The 18,684-nt window shown below is 40.1% G+C and overlaps 1 protein-coding gene across 1 annotated transcript; it reads left to right on the plus strand.

The window, feature by feature from the left end:
- Positions 1-13,182: 13,182 nt before the first annotated feature.
- LOC128580566 (interferon-induced protein with tetratricopeptide repeats 1-like) lies at positions 13,183-17,200 on the plus strand. Its single transcript, XM_053582568.1, has 2 exons — positions 13,183-13,338; positions 15,309-17,200. Exons 1-2 carry the CDS (start codon positions 13,334-13,336, stop codon positions 16,741-16,743), a joined length of 1,440 nt encoding a protein of 479 aa, XP_053438543.1. The 5' UTR covers positions 13,183-13,333; the 3' UTR covers positions 16,744-17,200.
- The last annotated feature ends 1,484 nt before the right edge of the window (positions 17,201-18,684 follow it).

Here is an 18,684-nt window from a genome sequence, read left to right on the forward strand (position 1 = left end):
TGTGTTCTCTGCCCGCAACCCCAGGCTCCCAGTGCTCCCTGCACGCCCCTCTGCTCTCGCTCCAAGGTCTGGAGGCCTGTCCTCAAGGGGTCCAGACTCTTGAGAGATTGCTCGAGGGGTGTAGACAGTGCTGGGCTGCAGCCGGTCGGTGCACACTCTGGGGTAGGGGAGCGGAGAGAGGACGGTTTGCCGGAAGGGAGCTACACCAGAACAGTGGTTGCCTGAGCCATAAAACAGCAGCCCCCTTTTGCTAGCAATATGGCTCACTACAGAATATTCTGAAGCCACACCCCCTGTCTCCCTGGGCAACCAGAGACTCTGAGTATAGGATTTGCCTGAGGCTACTCCAACTTGCAAACCGGGAAAACTCCCAGGGTGGGGCTGACCCAGAGGTCCACTTTACTAAACCTAAGACGCACCTGGCCCTCAGGGGATCGTCAGCCTATAGACAATACAAGAGCAAAGACAAGCTGATTTGGAACTGGTTTCAGCTTCTCTTCTGCAGGGGAACTGCAGAGTTGTTCTGTTCTGTTCTGTCAGTAACATTAATCAGGGGCGAGACTGGACCTGAGTGAAAACCCCCCAACCTTCATCAAGTGCCTGAGGTTGTCAGGCCTCACCTCCTCCTGCTAGAGAGAGGCAGAGCGCAGTGCCCTGGCAGACTTCCTTGTGATTCAGGCAGGTGCAAACTCCTGGAATACTGATTCACTACAGGCAACTGGGTCAGCCAACTGCAGGGCTATCAGTGACTGAGTGTGACAGCAGTGCAAGGTGGGGAAGGAGGCAGCAACCTTCCCAGACTGATCTATTGGCTGGGTGGCTCCTCCTGACTCCATGCAGCACTGGAGCAAGCCACACCAGAGTAGTCACCAGACCCCTGTGATCCAGTTCCCAGAGACTTCTTAAACTCTCACCCGAGACAGGTGCAGACTGAGACAATTGATTTGGACTTTTTGAACTGAACCAATCGCCTGAGGACAAATCAGGTGGTGCCCTGGGTGCACGGTGGTAGGAAGGTTTGATTTTTCTTTTCCAATTGTTTGCTGGTAGGGGGTAGGGTGACTTAATTACTGATATTTCTCCACAGCTGAGACTTCAATCCAGAGTATCTGTTTCACTAGGGTGGAACAGAAACCAGCTAAAAACAAGACAGAACCACTTAGCTCCACCACACCAGACAGGGCCCCAGTTTCTCAGGCCACAACACTCGACAAAGCCCTCGACAAAGCCCCAGGGGAAAAAATCAGAGGGAGTAAAACAACCATGGGGCGGAATCAGCGGAAAAACTCTGGGAACATGAATAACCAAAATAGATCAACCCCCCCACCCAAGGAAAGATATGGCAGATGCAATTGAAGATCCCATTCATAAACAACTGGCTGAGATGTCAGAAATCGAATTCAGAATTTGGATTGCAGACAAGATTAACAAAGTGGAATTAGGAATTCGAGGAGAAATTCAAAAGTTGTCTCAAGAATTTAACGAATTTAAAGATAAAACCACCAAAGACTTAGACACACTGAAGCAAGAATTTGCAGCCCTCAAAGACATGAAAAATACAGTAGAATCCCTCAGCAACAGAATGGAGCAAGCAGAAGAAAGGATTTCTGACATCAAAGATAAAGCCTTTGAATGCTCCCAAACTCTCAAAGAGGAAGAGAAATGGAGAGCAAAAATGGATCATTCTCTCAGAGAGCTCTGGGATAATTCGAAGAAGGCGAATATCCGAATAATAGGAGTTCCAGAAACATATGAAGTGGCCTTGCTGGGCACAGAGGCCCTTCTGCATGAAATTATGAAAGAGAATTTTCCAGACATGCCTAGAGATTCTGAAATTCAGATAGCGGACAGCTTCAGAACCCCAGCATGACTCAAACCCAATAAGACATCCCCCAGGCATATCATAATTAACGTCACTAAAGTTAATATGAAGGAGAAAATCCTCAAAGCTGCCAGGAGAAAGAAAACCATTACCTTCAAAGGGAAGAATTTAGAATGACTGCAGATCTCTCTGCTGAAACTTTTCAAGCCAGAAGAGGGTGGTCACCAACTTTTAATCTCCTAAAGCAAAATAACTTTCAACCCCGGATCTTGTATCCAGCTAAACTGAGTTTCATTTATGATGGAGAAATTAAATACTTTAATGACATTCATATGTTGAAGAAATTTGCCATAACAAAACCAGCTCTTCGGGATATTCTCAGATCTATCCTCCATAATGACCAACCCAATCCTATACCACAAAAGTAAACTCACTCAGAAACTTCGGATGAAACTCCAATTTCCACACTGGCGAAAGGATTAAAAATGCCCACTGGACTTTTGAAAAACTCAATACCCAAAACTTCACCAGACTTATCAATATTCTCCATTAATGTGAACGGCTTAAACTGTCCTCTAAAGAGGCATAGGTTAGCTGACTGGATACAAAAACTCAGGCCAGATATCTGTTGCATACAAGAGTCACATCTTATCCTAAAAGACAAACACAGACTCAGGATGAAAGGATGGTCATCCATATTTCAGGCGAATAGTAATCAGAAAAAAGCAGGTATTGCAATTTTATTTGCAGATACAATAGGCTTTAAACCAACAAAAGTAAGGAAGGACAAGAATGGTCACTTCATATTTGTTAACAGTAATACTCAATATGATGAGATCTCAATTATTCATATCTATACACCCAACCAGAATGCACCTCAATTTATAAAAGAAACTCTAACAGACATGAGCAAATTTGATTTCCTCCAGCTCCATAATAGTTGGAGATTTCAACACTCCTTTGGCAGTGTTGGAGTGATCCTCCAACAAGAAGCTGAGCAAAGAAATCTTAGATTTAAACCTAACCATCCAACATTTGGATTTAGCAGACATCTACAGAACATTTCATCCCAACAAAACTGAATACACATACTTCTCATCAGCCCATGGAACTTACTCCAAAATCAATCACATCTTAGGTCACAAGTCTAACCTCAGTAAATTTAAAGGAATAGAAATTATTCCATGCATCTTCTCAGACTACCATGGAATAAAACTTAAGCTGAGTAACAATATGAATCTTCATACTCATACAAAAACATGGAAGTTAAATAACCTTATGCTGAATGATAGCTGGATCAGAGATGAGATTAAGAAAGAAATCGCCAACTTTTTGGAACAAAACAACAAAGAAGACACGAAATATCAGAATCTCTGGGACATCGCAAAGGCAGTTCTAAGAGGGACATTTATAGCACTGCAAGCCTTCCTCAAGAGAACGGAAAGAGAGGAAGTTAACAACTTAATGGGACATCTCAAGCAACTGGAAAAGGAAGAACATTCCAACCCCAAATCCAGTAGAAGAAAAGAAATAACCAAAATTAGAGCAGAATTAACAAAAGAATAATAAAACAGATCAATAAATCAAAAAGCTGGTTTTTCAAAAAGGTCAACAAAATAGATAAACCTGGGGCGGCGCCTGTGGCTCAAAGGGGTAGAGCGCCAGTCCCATATGCCAGAGGTGGCGGGTTCAAACCCAGCCCTGGCCAAAAAAAACTGCGCAAAAAATAAATAAATAAATGAATAAATAAATAAATAAATAAAAATAGATAAACCTTTGGCCAACCTAATCAGGAAAAAAAGAGTAAAATCTCTAATCTCATCAATCAGAAACAACAAAGATGAAATAACAACAGACTCCTCACAAATCCAAAAAATCCTTAATGAATATTACAAGAAACTGTATTCTCAGAAATATGAAAATCTGAAGGAAATTGACCAATACTTGGAAGCCCGTCACCTTCCAAGACTTAGCCAGAATCAAGTGGAAATGTTGAACAGGCCCATATCAAGTTCAGAAATAACATCAACCATACAGAACCTCCCTAGAAAGAAAAGCAGATGGTTTCACGTCAGAATTCTACCAAACTTTTAAAGAGGAATTAGTACCTATATTACTCAACCTGTTCCAAAAGGTAGAAAAAGAAGAAAGACTACCTAACACGTTCTATGAAGCAAACATCAGCCTGATCCCCAACCAGGAAAAGACCCAACAAGAAAAGAAAATTATAGACCAATATCACTAAGGAATATAGATGCAAAAATATTCAACAAGATCCTAACAAACAGAATCCAGCAACACATCAAACAAATTATACATCATGACCAAGTCGGTTTTATCCCAGGGTCTCAAGGCTGATTCAATATACATAAATCTATAAATGTAATCCAGCCCATAAACAAATTAAAAAACAAAGACCATATGATTCTTTCAATTGATGCAGAAAAAGCTTTTGATAATATCCAGCATCCCTTCATGATCAGAACACTTAAGAAAATCGGTATAGAAGGGACATTTCTTAAACTGATAGAGACCATCTACAGCAAACCCACAGCCAATATCATATTGAATGGAGTTAAATTGGAATCATTTCCACTCAGATCAGGAACGAGACAAGGCTGCCCATTGTCTCCATTGCTTTTTAACATTGTAATGGAAGTTCTAGCCACTGCAATTAGGGAAGAAAAGGCGATCAAGGGTATCATACAGGGTCAGAAAAGATGAAACTTTCGCTCTTCACAGATGATATGATTGTGTATCTGGAAAACACTAGGGACTCTACTACAAAACTCCTAGAGGTGATCAAGGAATACAGCAGTGTCTCAGGTTACAAAATCAACATTCATAAATCCTTTAATTCATAGTCTTTATATACACCAACAACAGTCAAATTGAAAAAGCAGTCAAAGACTCTATCCCATTCACAGTAGTGCCAAAGAAGATGAAATATTTGGGAATTTATCTAACAAAGGACGTGAAAGATCTCTATAAAGAGAACTATGAAACTCTAAGAAAAGAAATAAGCTGAAAATATTAACAAATGGAAAAACATACCATGCTCATGGCTGGGAAGAATCAACATTGTTAAAATGTCCATACTACCCAAAGCAATGTATAAATAATTTCAATGCAATCCCTATTAATGCTCCACTGTTATACTTTAAAGATCTTGAAAAAACAATACTTCGTTTTATATGGAATTAGAAAAAACTTCGAATAGCCAAGACATTACTCAGAAATAAAAGGAAAGCAGGAGGAATCACGCTACCAGACCTCAGACTATACTACAAATCGATAGTGATCAAAACAGCATCATTGGCACAAAAACAGAGAAGTAGATGTCTGGAACAGAATAGAGAACCAAGAGATGAACCCAGCTACTTACTGTTATTTAATCTTTGACCAGCCAATTAAAAAACATTCAGTGGGGAAAAGATTCCCTATTTAACAAATGATGCTGGGTGAACTGGCTGGCAACCTGTAGAAGACTGAAAGTGGACCCACACCTTTCACCATTAACTAAGATAGACTCTCACTGGATCAAAGATTTAAACTTAAGACATGAAACTATAAAAATACTAGAGGAGGGTGCAGGGAAAACCCTTGAAGAAATCGGGCTGGGCAAGTATTTTATGAGGAGAACCCCCCAGGCAATTGAAGCAGCTTCAAAAATACACTACTGGGACTTGATCAAACTAAAAAGCTTCTGCACAGCCAAGAACACAGTAAGTAAAACAAGCAGACAGCCCTCAGAATGGGAGAAGATATTTGCAGGTTATGTCTCTGACAAAGGTTTAATAACCAGAATCCACAGAGAACTCAAACACATTAGCAAGAATAGAACAAGGGATCCCATCGCAGGCTGGGCAAGGGATTTGAAGAGAAACTTCTCTGAAGAAGACAGGCGCGCAGACTTCAGACATATGAAAAAATGCTTATCATCTTTAATCATCAGAGAAATGCAAATCAAAACTACTTGAGATACCATCTAACTCCAGTGAGACTAGCCTATAACACAAAATCTCAGGACCAGAGATGTTGGTGCGGATGTGGAGAGAAGGGAACACGTCTACACTGCTGGTGGGAATGCAAATTAATACATTCCTTTTGGAAAGAGATATGGAGAACACTTAGAGATCTAAAAATAGATCTGCTATTCAATCCTGTAATCCCTCTACTGGGCATATACCCAGAAGACCAAAAATCACATCATAACAAAGATATTTGTACCAGAATGTTTATTGCAGCCCAATTCATAATTGCTAAGTCACAGAAGAAGCCAAAGTGCCCATCGATCCACGAATGGATTAATAAATTGTGGTACATGTACACCATGGAATATTATGCAGCCTTAAAGAAAGATGGAGACTTTACCTCTTTCATGTTTACATGGATGGAGCTGGAACATATTCTTCTTAGTAAAGTATCTCAAGAATGGAAGAAAAAGTACCCAATGTACTTAGCCCTACTATGAAACTAATTTAGAGTTTTCACATGAAAGCTATAACCCAGTTACAACCTAAGAATAGGGGGAAGGGGGAAAGGGAGGGGAGGGAGGGGGGAGGTGGGTAGAGGGAAGGGCATTGGTGGGATTACACCAGCGGTGCATCTTACAAGGGTATATGTGAAACTTGGTAAATGGTCTGTGAATCTAGTGAATGATGCCCCATGAATATATCAATGTACACAGCTATGATTTAATAAAAAAAAAAAAGAAATGAATGGACAAATAGATATGTGATAAGGTAGACACTACTTATGGTAAACAGTTAACTGCAGACTATAGATACAGGCAGTCCTTGAGTTACAAACATCTGACTAATACACAACTCACACTCACAGATGTGGGCTATTACAGGTAATGGGTAAATGTACCTGTTCCAACTCACATACAAATTCAACTTAAAAACAAACCTAAAGAACCTATCTCATTCATAACCTGGGACTTCCTATATATAAGTGCTCACTGTAAAATTTCCTCAACTTTTCTCTCTGCTTGGCAATGTACATAACAAAATGTTTGGATAAAAAGGGCAAACATTGATATTGAAAAAGTGAAGCAGGCTGGGTGTGGTGGCTCATACCTATAATCCTAGCATTCTGGGAGGTGAGTGGATTGTTTGAGCTCAGGACTTTGAGACAGCCAGAGCAAGAGTGAGACCCCATCGCTACTAAAATAGAAAAATTAGTGGAGTGTCATGGTGCATGCCTGTAGCCCAGCTATTCAGGAGGCTGAGGCAAGGGGATCTCTTGAGCCTAAGAATTTGAGCCGTGTGAGCTGTGATAACACTACGGCACTCTACTCAAAGAGACAGAGTGAGACTCTATCTCAAAAAAGTCCAAACGAACAAAAATAAGTAAATGAAAAGTAAAGCAAATAAGCCAAAATATATGGAGGATATGGAGAATAAAATCACATACAGATGACAAATTCCAAGTGATATATGATACATTGTAATTTGACTTTATTTCTTTAATAAGATATTACTATGGACAAAAATAACATGGGAATTCTTAAACATTGCTAAGCAATACTTTGTTGATTTTGTTATTCTGAGACTACTGTTACTGTATTGTGGAAGAGGTCACATGAATAATTAATTAAGTTGGTATTAAGAGAGGATACTCTGAAAAAGTAAAGTGTAAGAAAACAGAGGTCTTCTCAAGGAGACCCCAAGGAGACACCAGTGAGGTCCTCTCTGTGGTGACTGAGCTCTTAGGAATTTGTAGAAAATTAACTTCCTGGGACCTGGAAACTAACACTTGCTTCCCTTCCCTAAAAGCGCACAGTTCTATAAAAGGTGGAGCCAGCTTCTCCAGCTTGATTCAAACTGACCAAAGAGAAAGGTACTTGTGGGCTGGAACTTTTTGACTGGGGATGAAAGGAGAAGCCTTAGCTAGTTAGAGAGTGTGGCCACTTTGAATTCTTCTGTGCTGTAGCTCTGCAGGCTGAAATAAAGCCCTTCCTCTTTCAAACATGGTGTTTGGGTATTCATTGTCTCCATTGGGCCTCATCTTTCTCCAACAGAATCACTTAGAAAAGGAATTTTCAGTTTGAGAGGGAAAATATACAGATGTAAGATTGTAAGATGATTTCATGACATACTTTACCTTCAGGATATACACACAATACCATCATTGTCCCGGTTTTAATGTAGTACTACAGTTACATAAGAGGCCATTATTTGGGGAAGTTGGTCTTAAACTCCCAAGCTCAAGCAATCAGCCCCCCTCTATCTTCCAGAGTGCTAGGATTACATGTGTGAGCCACCACACCACCTAGGGGTTAAATTTGTTTCTAATCAGAAACCACTTTCCATAGGCAACCAGGTCCAGGTCACTAGATCCTATTCTACAAGGCCTTGAGCCAGCTGATGAAAACGATTTTAGACTATGAAGGAGCTAAGGAAATTTCACCCCCAAATATGACTACCTGGCATAAAGAATAATTTGAATTAAAGCCATTTGAGATCAGAAAGTATTTGGAAGGGGCTTTCCCTCTATCACCATGAAACCTGACTGATCTGATAAAAATATGAAAGGGGGGCAACTGACTTCCTTTTTTCTCCCTGAATTGGCTCAAATCATTTAAAACACAATACTTGTCTCTCCAGTTAATTACAAGTCAATTTGTTTCCCCCATCTATTCTTTCTCCTTAGCGTCCATTTGCCATACCTATACTCCACATTTCTAAAAGGCATCTATAAAGGAATCTGACCCTCACTGAGACATTCGGTAATTGTGATTCTCCCCATGCACATGGTATTTGGAAATAAACATTTCTCTTATTAATCTGCCTTAATTGTGAGTTGATCTCTTAACTAACTCTCTGGGGGAAAAGGGCAAGCTTCCCCTTTCCCCTACAACTGCAATTGAAAGCCTTGAAAAAAATAGAGAAAACTTGTATCATACACATATCTTAGTAAATTGTGACTTCATATTTGAGAGAACTGACTCAGCAACTACCTAGAAAAAAAAAAAAACCCTCAGAATTACATTCTTTTTCCATGCCATCCTGTGAATCAAAAAGAGACCAGGGAATTTGATACCCACTATGTAGGACACAGGACAGAGTAATGAAGATACTGAATCTGGGCCTCGAAGAAAGGCAAGTGGATGCAGGGATTGAGTCCCAGATCACTCAAGCAGACACCAGGGTCTAGGCCCTGGTTCCCAGCCCAGGTGTACATCAAATCAACTGAGGGTTTCATTCTCATACTGAGCTGTACACCCGTTTCTAGAGATGTGTTCAATTGGTCTGGGAAGGGACCTAGTTAGCCTTATTTCTAAAAACTCCCCAGATGATTCTGATGCAGTCCTCACCCCCACCCTCCACTCAGGGCTGGATACAGACTCCATTTTCTGAACCTAAGCAGGCTCATAAACAAGTCTGATCAATGTTCCGTCTCAGCCACCCCTCCCTGGGAAAAGTGGAACACCCAAAACATGACCACATTCCTACACAGTGGCATTATCAAAATTAACTCCTGCCTGCAGGCCTTTGGTGCCAACAGCGGTGACATATTATTTTAGACATTTTTTACATTCCATTTCCCCCCAAACTCCCTGCTTGCAGGGAAGGAGATATGATTAGAAACTGTATATAAACCCCTAGACAGAGAGCCAAATTCAGCAACCTACTGGGGACCCCCTGTGCCGGAGGCTTGGCTTTGATTCTTCTCTTTTCTATAACAAAATCTATCCTGTCACTTACTTGTGGTCTGAGAATTCACTCTTCCATTTCCTGAGACCAAGGATCTGGCAGAGAAATTCCAGAAATTCCAGAAATGTGGAAGCTTGAATGAACCAATAAGAAGAACCAAAACTGTCCTCAGGATCTTAGTCTCAAAAAAAAATGTGCAGTAAGGGTTGAGATCTACCAATCTATTCCAAATAACTTGTTTATCGGCCAAGGAAACTGAGCTTCACAGAGGTGAAGTGATTTTATCATAACTGGTCAGTACCTTGGAGACCTGGTCTTAGACTCCTCAGAATGGACTCACAGCTTGGTGCTAACATTTCATTTTCTAAAAGTTTCATGTTCTCTAGTTTCCGTTTTCTTTTTTATCTATAAATACACATAAACACTTTGTTGGCTGTTTCCTTTCTCCTAAATACTGCTCTGATCTGTGTCACTCATGGGTGTGTTTATCTCCAAGAGACACTGAACACTCTTCTGAATACCTAATCAGTATGAGCCAGAGCCCCATAGAGCCAGGAGTACTGCCAAATCTGCAGCAATGACAAAAAAAAAAGCAACAAAAACTCACTTTGTTCCCTTTTCTGCATGCTATCAAGGGCGCTGGGAAATTGAGAGTCCAATTGTTTCTTTCTCTAAGAATTCTAAATACATGCTGCTCTCAAAAAAAGAGAGGTTTTCTAATTCATTTATTTCAGCATTTGCTTATAGCTGGAACATTAATTCTAAGTACATCATAAAACCTATTTTGTTAATTAAGAAGTCCTTATTTGTGTAGAACTTTCTAACTAGCTCTGGATGTCTCTGGAAACTGACAGAATCAGTAAAATGGCAGAGGAGCCAGGCAGGGGCAGTTGAACTGAAATGATTTAGAGCTGGCAGTACGTCCAGGTTAATGTTTCTAGGAGGAAAACATTTTCATACTTACTCCTCTTTTGCATCTTATCTTAAAAGACAAAGTAGGTAACTTTGTTAAAAGGAAGCACTATTTTTAACTGTATGGATGACAATAATCATAATAATGATGATTATAATAATAGTCATTTGCATGCTTCTACATGTCAGGTAGTTGCTAGGTATTTAAACTCAAATTCCGTGAACTATAGTTGACATTGAGCTGGACTTTGATTTGGAATACGGGTATCCATGTCACAGTAATAGAGGGCTCCAATCCATAGCACCTGGCTTTTACCTCCTACCCAAATGATCAGGGGTTAGGGAGCTTTTTTGGTATTGGCCTCTTTTCTTCATTCCTAAACCAGGTTGGTTGTTCATTTTGACAAGCTGAAACAAAAAGCAACAACCAAAAGTCTTGTTACTTACTTAGGAGTAGATCTGTACATATTTTTAGTAGGTTTCTTTCTATATACAAGAAGCTAACTGAAAATAGAGCTACCTCCCTCAATTTCCCCTTTTTGTGCAGTCATCCAGAATCCTGCCACTGATTTCCCACAATAGGCAACAATAGGCTGATGCTGTTCTTTAGGGTCTGAGGTTGATCTGGTTCCAAATGCTGGCCAGTCCCTGGGTTTCTATAGCTCAAGGAACACGGATGGTCCCAGATCTACAGTTCATGGTAACCTGGTTTCATGCCACTCATTACTCACTTGGTAGCCCCTTAAACCCTGCCCGTGGTCTTTGTGGTCTTTGCTCCTTGACTCTTGACAGTACAGCTATCGATAAAGAAATGGTCATCTCTTTCAGAACTTTCTACCTCTTATCTCTAATGCTCCATTTCTCTCAGCTCAGTTCCTTGATATTACCCTTTTTTTCCTGTCTGTGAATAAGCTATTTCTGTCTTTATTATTATCAGGCTACGTGGAAACTCATAGTTAACAATGGCATCCAAATATATATATTGCAGGTCCAACACTTTCCATATTCTGCTTTCCAGGGAAGCAAGTATGAGTGTTTCTTCTCAATAAGGAGATTTCCTATGATTAAATTAACTGTGGCTGGGGATAAGTTTGCTTTGCATAAGCTACTAGAGAAATCACATGTATCAGAAGAGTAGAATAATTTCTGGCAAACAGTAGGGAGAAGGAGAAACTTGGAAGAACCAATAAGAACCAAAACTGTCCTCAGGATCTCAGTCTCAGCACAGTCTTATTCTTCTTACCCTCTTACTATGAGTCCAGAAAATTACCTGGGCCAGTTTGAGGTTGGCTAAACCAGGGTGTCATGGCACCAAGAGGATGGGACACAGCAATGATAATCTTTCATGCCTACAATAATCATTTATGGTAAATCAGAAAACCTACATGGCTACAATAGAGACGATTGAAACTAAGAAAAAACATTTCCATTAGGCCTAACGTGTTTTGTTTGAAGACTCAAGATACTCACACATACATATTTTCCATTGCTGTGAATAAAAGGAAGGGGTTACAAGCTGTTTATTGTCATTGGCCCCTCTCCAGAAGGTGTTGGCAAAAGTGCCATACTTGTTCCTGAGGCCACATTAGAAAAAACAAATACAAGTGGTTTTTGAGAAAGATAAGGAAATTTGTTAGTTTGCCAGCAAAGGAGGAAAAATGGCAAGCTGTTTGTTTCACGCACTGATTTTTCCTGAACAAAAGCAGAAACGCAGAGCTTTTAAAGGGGACTTGGCTACAGTGGTTCATGCCTATAATCCTAGCACTCCTTTGAGCTTAGGAGTTTGAGACCAGCCTGAGCAAGAACAAGACCATGTCTCTATTAAAAATACAAAAATTAGCCAGATGTTGTGGCAGGTGCCTGTAGTCCCAGCTACTCGGGAGTCTAAGGCAAGAAGATGATCCCTTGAGCCCAGGAGTTTGAGGTTGCTATGAGCCAGGCTGATGCAATGGCATTCTACTCTGAGCAACAGAGTGAGACTCTGTCTCAAAAAAGGGAGGTTGGGAAGAACTATTTTCATTCAACTACAGTTAATAATTCTTATCATCATATCTCTGAAGACAAACGCTGACCTCCACCCACCCAGGGGTCTATACACCTTGCCAGCCAGGCACCAGCCAGACACCAGCCTCCAGGCCCATCTTCTTTACTACAAAGAACAAAAGACATTTTTCTGTGCCTCCTGACATCCCCAGAGGCAGGGATGCAGGTCTCAGTTTCTAAAAAAAGAGTTTGAAAGAGACAGAAAACACTTTTGCAGTTTGTTTGTTTTTTTTTTTCAGCCCATTTCCTCCATTACATATTCTCCACTCTCAAATTTATACTTCCACATCTATAGGAAGAGGTACGGCAGCTCTGTTATAAAAGATAAGCAAAGGCGTAGAGTAATTAGTACGATACAACTTCTCAGAGAATGGCAGATTTAAGTTAAGACTCCTGTTCAGACATTTACAGAATTTTATACCATAAAATAAACAATCCATGGTTCCCGGCAAGCAGACAGAGGCACAGAAGGAATGGTATGACTCCTACAGGTGCACACTGAAGATTTTAACAGGTTAATGGATTCTGCACTAACTGGCATTCCCAGCTCCCAGGTTTCTACAAGACCAGGAGAGAAGAATTAGCACATCAGTAAAACTGGTTTCATCGGTCTTCTCACAATCATTTTTCAAAACAGAATGAAGAAAACCATCCCCATTTAAGTTTCATTATCCATGAAAATTCTGCTAGCTTTAGTTTCACTTTCTATTTTCAGTTTTCCTCATAATGACACACCCACAGCTGACATCATTAGTTGCTGTTTAGCTCCTTTATATATCTCTGTCCCAGGGCTTAAACTTCTCTGAAAATCCACGAGACCAACTAGCCAGATCTCGGAGAGCCCACCCGACTACACAAAAACTGCAAAATTGCTGCCCAGCTCACAGCAACCATGAGGTAAGGATTTCTGTACTTGTCTGCCATAATGTCTAAAGCTTCTGAAAAAATGTTAATCAAATTCTGTCTCAGCAGGTTTGGGCTCAGCGAAAGCCACGTTTTCTAGATTATGGACTGAATGTGTGAGTGTGTGTGGGGGTGCTTGAGTGTGTGTACATTCATACAAACATTGTTTTATTAATGCATTTTTATTTTTGTTAGCATGAGACTGAGGAAACTTATACTAAAGCCCAAAAGGGGGAGGGAAATGGGAAAAGAGTTTTGCAGAAAGGAAGAAAATGATTCCACTATTGGAGATTCTTTGCCACCAGTCTTACTTCCATCTGATCTGAGAAAGGAATAGACAGTTTGTCTAGGTAGAGATCGTGGTTTTTTTGTACCTCCTCATCATGGAGAAAAAGCAGGACCCACACAACTGGGAAAGCTACAATCTTGGAGCCTCTCAGATATCTTGAGGAAAACACTATGGGGACATGGTGGAGAAGCTCAAGGCCTGCCTCTCTCACAGGCTTTTGGTCTCACTTTTGGCTCCTGTGTTAGGCCTTCTCAGTCCAACTGGATTTACAATTAGCTGATTACCTCCTCCCTGGAAAAGCCAGGCACTCAGCAGATCCCCGACATCCTCCTTTCTATAGGTCCTGGCTGGAACTCAGTGCTTGGGAACACTCGTGTCCTCCTTACCTAAAGGGCCTCATGTGGGAATTTCTATATTGTCCAAACTGAACTTTAATTCAAATAACCCCTGATATCAGCTGATAAAAAACTATTAATTAATGCTGACTTACAAATTTCCTCTCAGTGCTCAGACAAAACTCTAAAGGGGCAAGATTTCCAGAAAATGCACAATTACAGGCCTATCATCAACCCTCCTTCATAAACAGAGTTATTACTGATAATTAAAATGATAATAAAATAATAATAAATGTTCTAAAAGTAGCTATCGCTTCTTGAATGCTTTTTAAGCACTAGTCTGGCTTCTAAAAGTATCATGTTAATTATTACATTTAATCTTCGAGAGAAATCTGTACATTTCTTCACAGGCAGGTACGTACACAGTCATGCATTACTTAACAATGGGGTTACATTCTGAAAAATGAATATTAGGTGATTTTATGATTGTGCAAGCATCATACAGTGAGCTTACACCAACCTAGATAGGATAGCCTACCACATGCTAAGCTATGTGGTATTGCCCATTGCCCTTAGAGTACAAACCTGTACAGCATGTTATTGGCAAGCAATATAAGCAAGTGGAACACAAAGCTTACACGTTGTTTATGCCTTACAGGGCCAACCAAATACATTAAGTGTATTTGGTTGACCTTACCAATACACCTGATCCAAACTTCTTCCCAGGTCAAGGATTTCCTAGACACCTACAATGCCAGCACTCTGGGAGGCCAAGGCAGGTGGATTTCTCTAGCTCAGGAATTTGTGTTAAAAGTAGTTTCCTTCTATTAGTAGTTTATTGAGTGTTATTATCATAAAAGGGTATTGAATTTTGGCGAATGCCTTTTCTGGATCAATTGATATGGTCATGTGGTTTCTTTATAATTCTTTTATTAATGTGGTATATCACACTGATTAATTTTTGTACATTGAACTACTCTTGTATATTATTCCCCATTTATATGACATTCTTGAAATGACAAAATTATAGACACAAAGAACAATTAGTGCTTTAGGGCTAGGGATGTTTAAGGGGTTCCCCATGAGGAGGTGACAGTTGTGACCCTAAAGGGTTAGCATTAGAGAGATACAGTGGTGACAGAGTAATTCTGTGTCTTGATTAAGGCTGTGGTTCCATAAGTTCACTCATGTGAAAAAATGTCAGAACCACACACACACACACACACGTTGTTGTACCACTAAAATACAAGAGTAAGCTCTAAAATATAAAGTGTTTTATTCGGCTTTTTTCTTTTGGCTGTTTCTCGCCTAAAAAAGAAAATCTGCTTTTGTTTTTGCAGTCAGAACACTGATGATCAGCAGGTCAAGGATAGCCTGGTTCAGCTGAGATGTCACTTCACATGGGGCTTGCAAATTGAAGACTCTGAAATGCCTGATTTGGAAAACAGAGTCTTGGACCAGATTGAGTTCTTAGACAGCAAATATGCGAATGTGGGAATACTTAACTTACTGGCCTATGTGAAACACCTGAAAGGCCAGAATGAGGATGCCCTGGAGAGCTTGAAAGAAGCTGAAGACTTAATCCAGAGAGAATACCCTGACCAAGCAGACCTGAGATGTCTGGTGACCTGGGGCAACTTTGCCTGGATGTATTACCACATAGGCAGACTGGCGCAAGTCCAGACTTACCTGGACAAAGTGGAGAAAACCTGCAAGAAGTTTGGAAATCTCTTTCGCTATAGAATAGAGTGTCCTGAGATGGACTGTGAGGAAGGATGGGCCTTGCTGAAGTGTGGAGGAAAGAATTATGAACGGGCCAAGGTCTGCTTTGAAAAGGCTCTGGAGGTGGACCCTGAAAACCCTGAGTTTAGCACTGGATATGCAATCACTGCCTACCGCTTGGATGGCTTTAAGTCATCAATAAAAAGTCACAAGGCGTTTTCTTTGCAGCCTCTAAGGCAAGCTGTCAGGCTAAATCCAGAAGATCAATATGTTAAGGTGCTACTTGCCCTGAAGCTTCAGGATGAAGGACAGGAAGCTGAAGGAGAGAAGTACATTGAAGAAGCTCTAACCAACATGTCCTCCCAGACCTATGTCTTTCGGTATGCGGCCAAGTTTTACCGGAGAAAAGGCTCTCTGGATAAAGCTCTTGAGCTCTTAAAATCAGCCTTGAAGGCAACACCTACGTCTGCCTTCCTGCATCACCAGATAGGGCTTTGCTACAGGAGACAACTGATCCAAATAAAGTCTGCTACAAACATGCAGCCTAGTGGACAGGATAGGGAATGCGTAAACAGAAAGATACAATCAGCCATATCTCATTTTGAATTTGCTGTGGACATAAAGCCCACATTTGAGATCGCTTATGTAGACCTGGCAAGGATGTATATAGAAGCTGGTGATTACAGAAAAGCTGAAGACACTTTTGAAAAAGTGTTAACCATGAACCCGGTGGTTAAAGAAACAATGCAAGAAGTACATCTCTACTATGGCCAGTTTCAGGAATTTCAAAAGAAGTCTGAAGTCAATGCAATTATCCATTATTTAAAAGCAATAAAAATAGGAGACCCTTCATTTGCAATGGATAAAAGTATCAATTCTTTGAGGAAATTGGCTTTAAAGAGACTTAAGAGAAATGCATCAGACCTGGAAAGCTTAAGCATCCTTGGATTTGCCTACAAATTGAAAGGAAATTTGAATGAAGCCATAGAGTACTATGAGCGGGCCCTGAAACTGGCTGCTGATTCTGCAAACTCATTGGGACAAGGTCTCTAGGCACTAAAATATCAGCCACTTTCACATTTCATTTGCTTTTATGTTTAACATGTACTAATCATCCTTTCTGCTTGATGCTTTCAGACACATCAATTCACTATAATGATGTAATTTTTGAACAGTTACTTATCTGACAAAATATTAGTTGTATTCAGAAACTAATGAAACTCAATGGTATACTTTAAAACCATTAAGAGTAGAGTATGTCTTACTATAACAAATAAGTAAGTGAGGTGATGGTTATGTTAATAAGTTTGATGTAAGCTTTCCACATTGTATATCAAATTAGCACATTGTACCCCATAAGTGCATTAATGTACACAGTTATGATTTAATAAAAAATAAATTAAATAATGAAACAAAATGTGTGTGTGAGAGAGAGAGACAAACCATTTGTGTGAATGCTATACTGCAGAAGAAAGCTTTCTGGATTGATTTGTAGCAAATAAAACATTAGACTTAGATACACTAAAATGTTGGATTTATTCATTTTGTCAACAGTTTTCAGTGCTAGATACCAAAAATACTGAGGTGAAGAGGCAGTTACTTTTACTAAACTTCATCCAGTTTATGATCTACTATGAGAAACAAAGACAGTAAAATAAGCACACCATTAAAAGGTCACCTTTCACCATGAAGATATTTTGTATAATTCCGTATCAAATTGTTCCCAGGAGTTCTATTTTATGCCACTGTACATGAAGCACTATTTTATTAAGTCATTTGCTGATATTGATCTAGGTATAAGAATAAGAAAAGAATGCAGCCGGGGCAGGGGCTCACACCTGTAATCCTAGCACTCTGGGAGGCTGAGGCAGGTGGATTGCCTGAGCTCCTGGGTTGGAGACCAGCCCCAGCAAGAGTGAGGCTCTAAAAATAACCGGGGGTTGTGGCAGGCACCTGTAGTTCCAGGTACTTGGGAGGCTGAGGCAAGAGAATTGCTTGAGCCCAAGAGTTTGAGGTTGCTGTGAGCTGTGACTCCACAGCACTCTACCAAGGGCGAGAAAGTGAGACTCTTGTCTCACAAAAAAAAAGAGAAAGAAAGAAAGAGAAAGAAGGAAGGAAGGGAGGGAGGGAGGCCAAATGATTTGAGAGACAAACTATAGTCATTGTCTTTGATTATGAATAATCACATTTGATTAAAAGGACATGCACAGCAAATAATATTGTTGGAAGGAAAACTTAAAAAAGCAATGTCATCAATTTTTCATTCTTGTATATGTTTTAGGGGACGATGTATTCGTTTCCTATTGCAGCAGTAACAAATTACCACAAACTGGGTAATTTAAAACAAATTTATTATCTTACAGTTCTGGAGGTCAGAAGTCTGAAATGTCTGAGCCAAAGTCAAGGTACTGACACTGCCTCCACTCCCACAAAGGCTCTAGGGAACAGCCTTTTTTGTGCCTTTTCTGGCTTCTAGAGGCTGCCGGCACTCTGGTTAATGACTTTCATTCATTTTCAAAGCCAACAACATAGCATCTTCAAATCTCTCTCTGCTTCTTTCTTTACATCACCTTCTCTTCTCTGACTTCCTTTGCCTCTTTTTTTATAGGGACCCTTGGAATAATTATACTTGGCCTGCCAAGGATAACCTCCCTATCCCCAGATCCTTAATTTAACAACATTTGCAAATTCCTTTTTATTATGTAAAGTAACATATTCACAGTTCCTGGGATTCAGGCATGGACATCTTTGGCGGGGGGAGGCGGTATTATTCTGACAACTACAGAGCACCACAAGAAAATTCCTCAATTTGGAGCTCCCAATCCATTTTGCACCAATCATTTAACATATTTGCTCCTTTCAGTAGATACTGATTTCATCCATTGTCGTTGTGAAGGTAGGACAGAGCACATCACAGACTGAATACTAAATTTTCATTAGAAATACTTGATCTGTATTTATATTTCATCAAATTTCCAACTAAAAAAGGTAAAT

This window comes from Nycticebus coucang, chromosome 3 (genome assembly GCF_027406575.1).
Source record: "Nycticebus coucang isolate mNycCou1 chromosome 3, mNycCou1.pri, whole genome shotgun sequence".
Classification (NCBI taxonomy): Eukaryota; Metazoa; Chordata; class Mammalia; order Primates; family Lorisidae; genus Nycticebus; species Nycticebus coucang.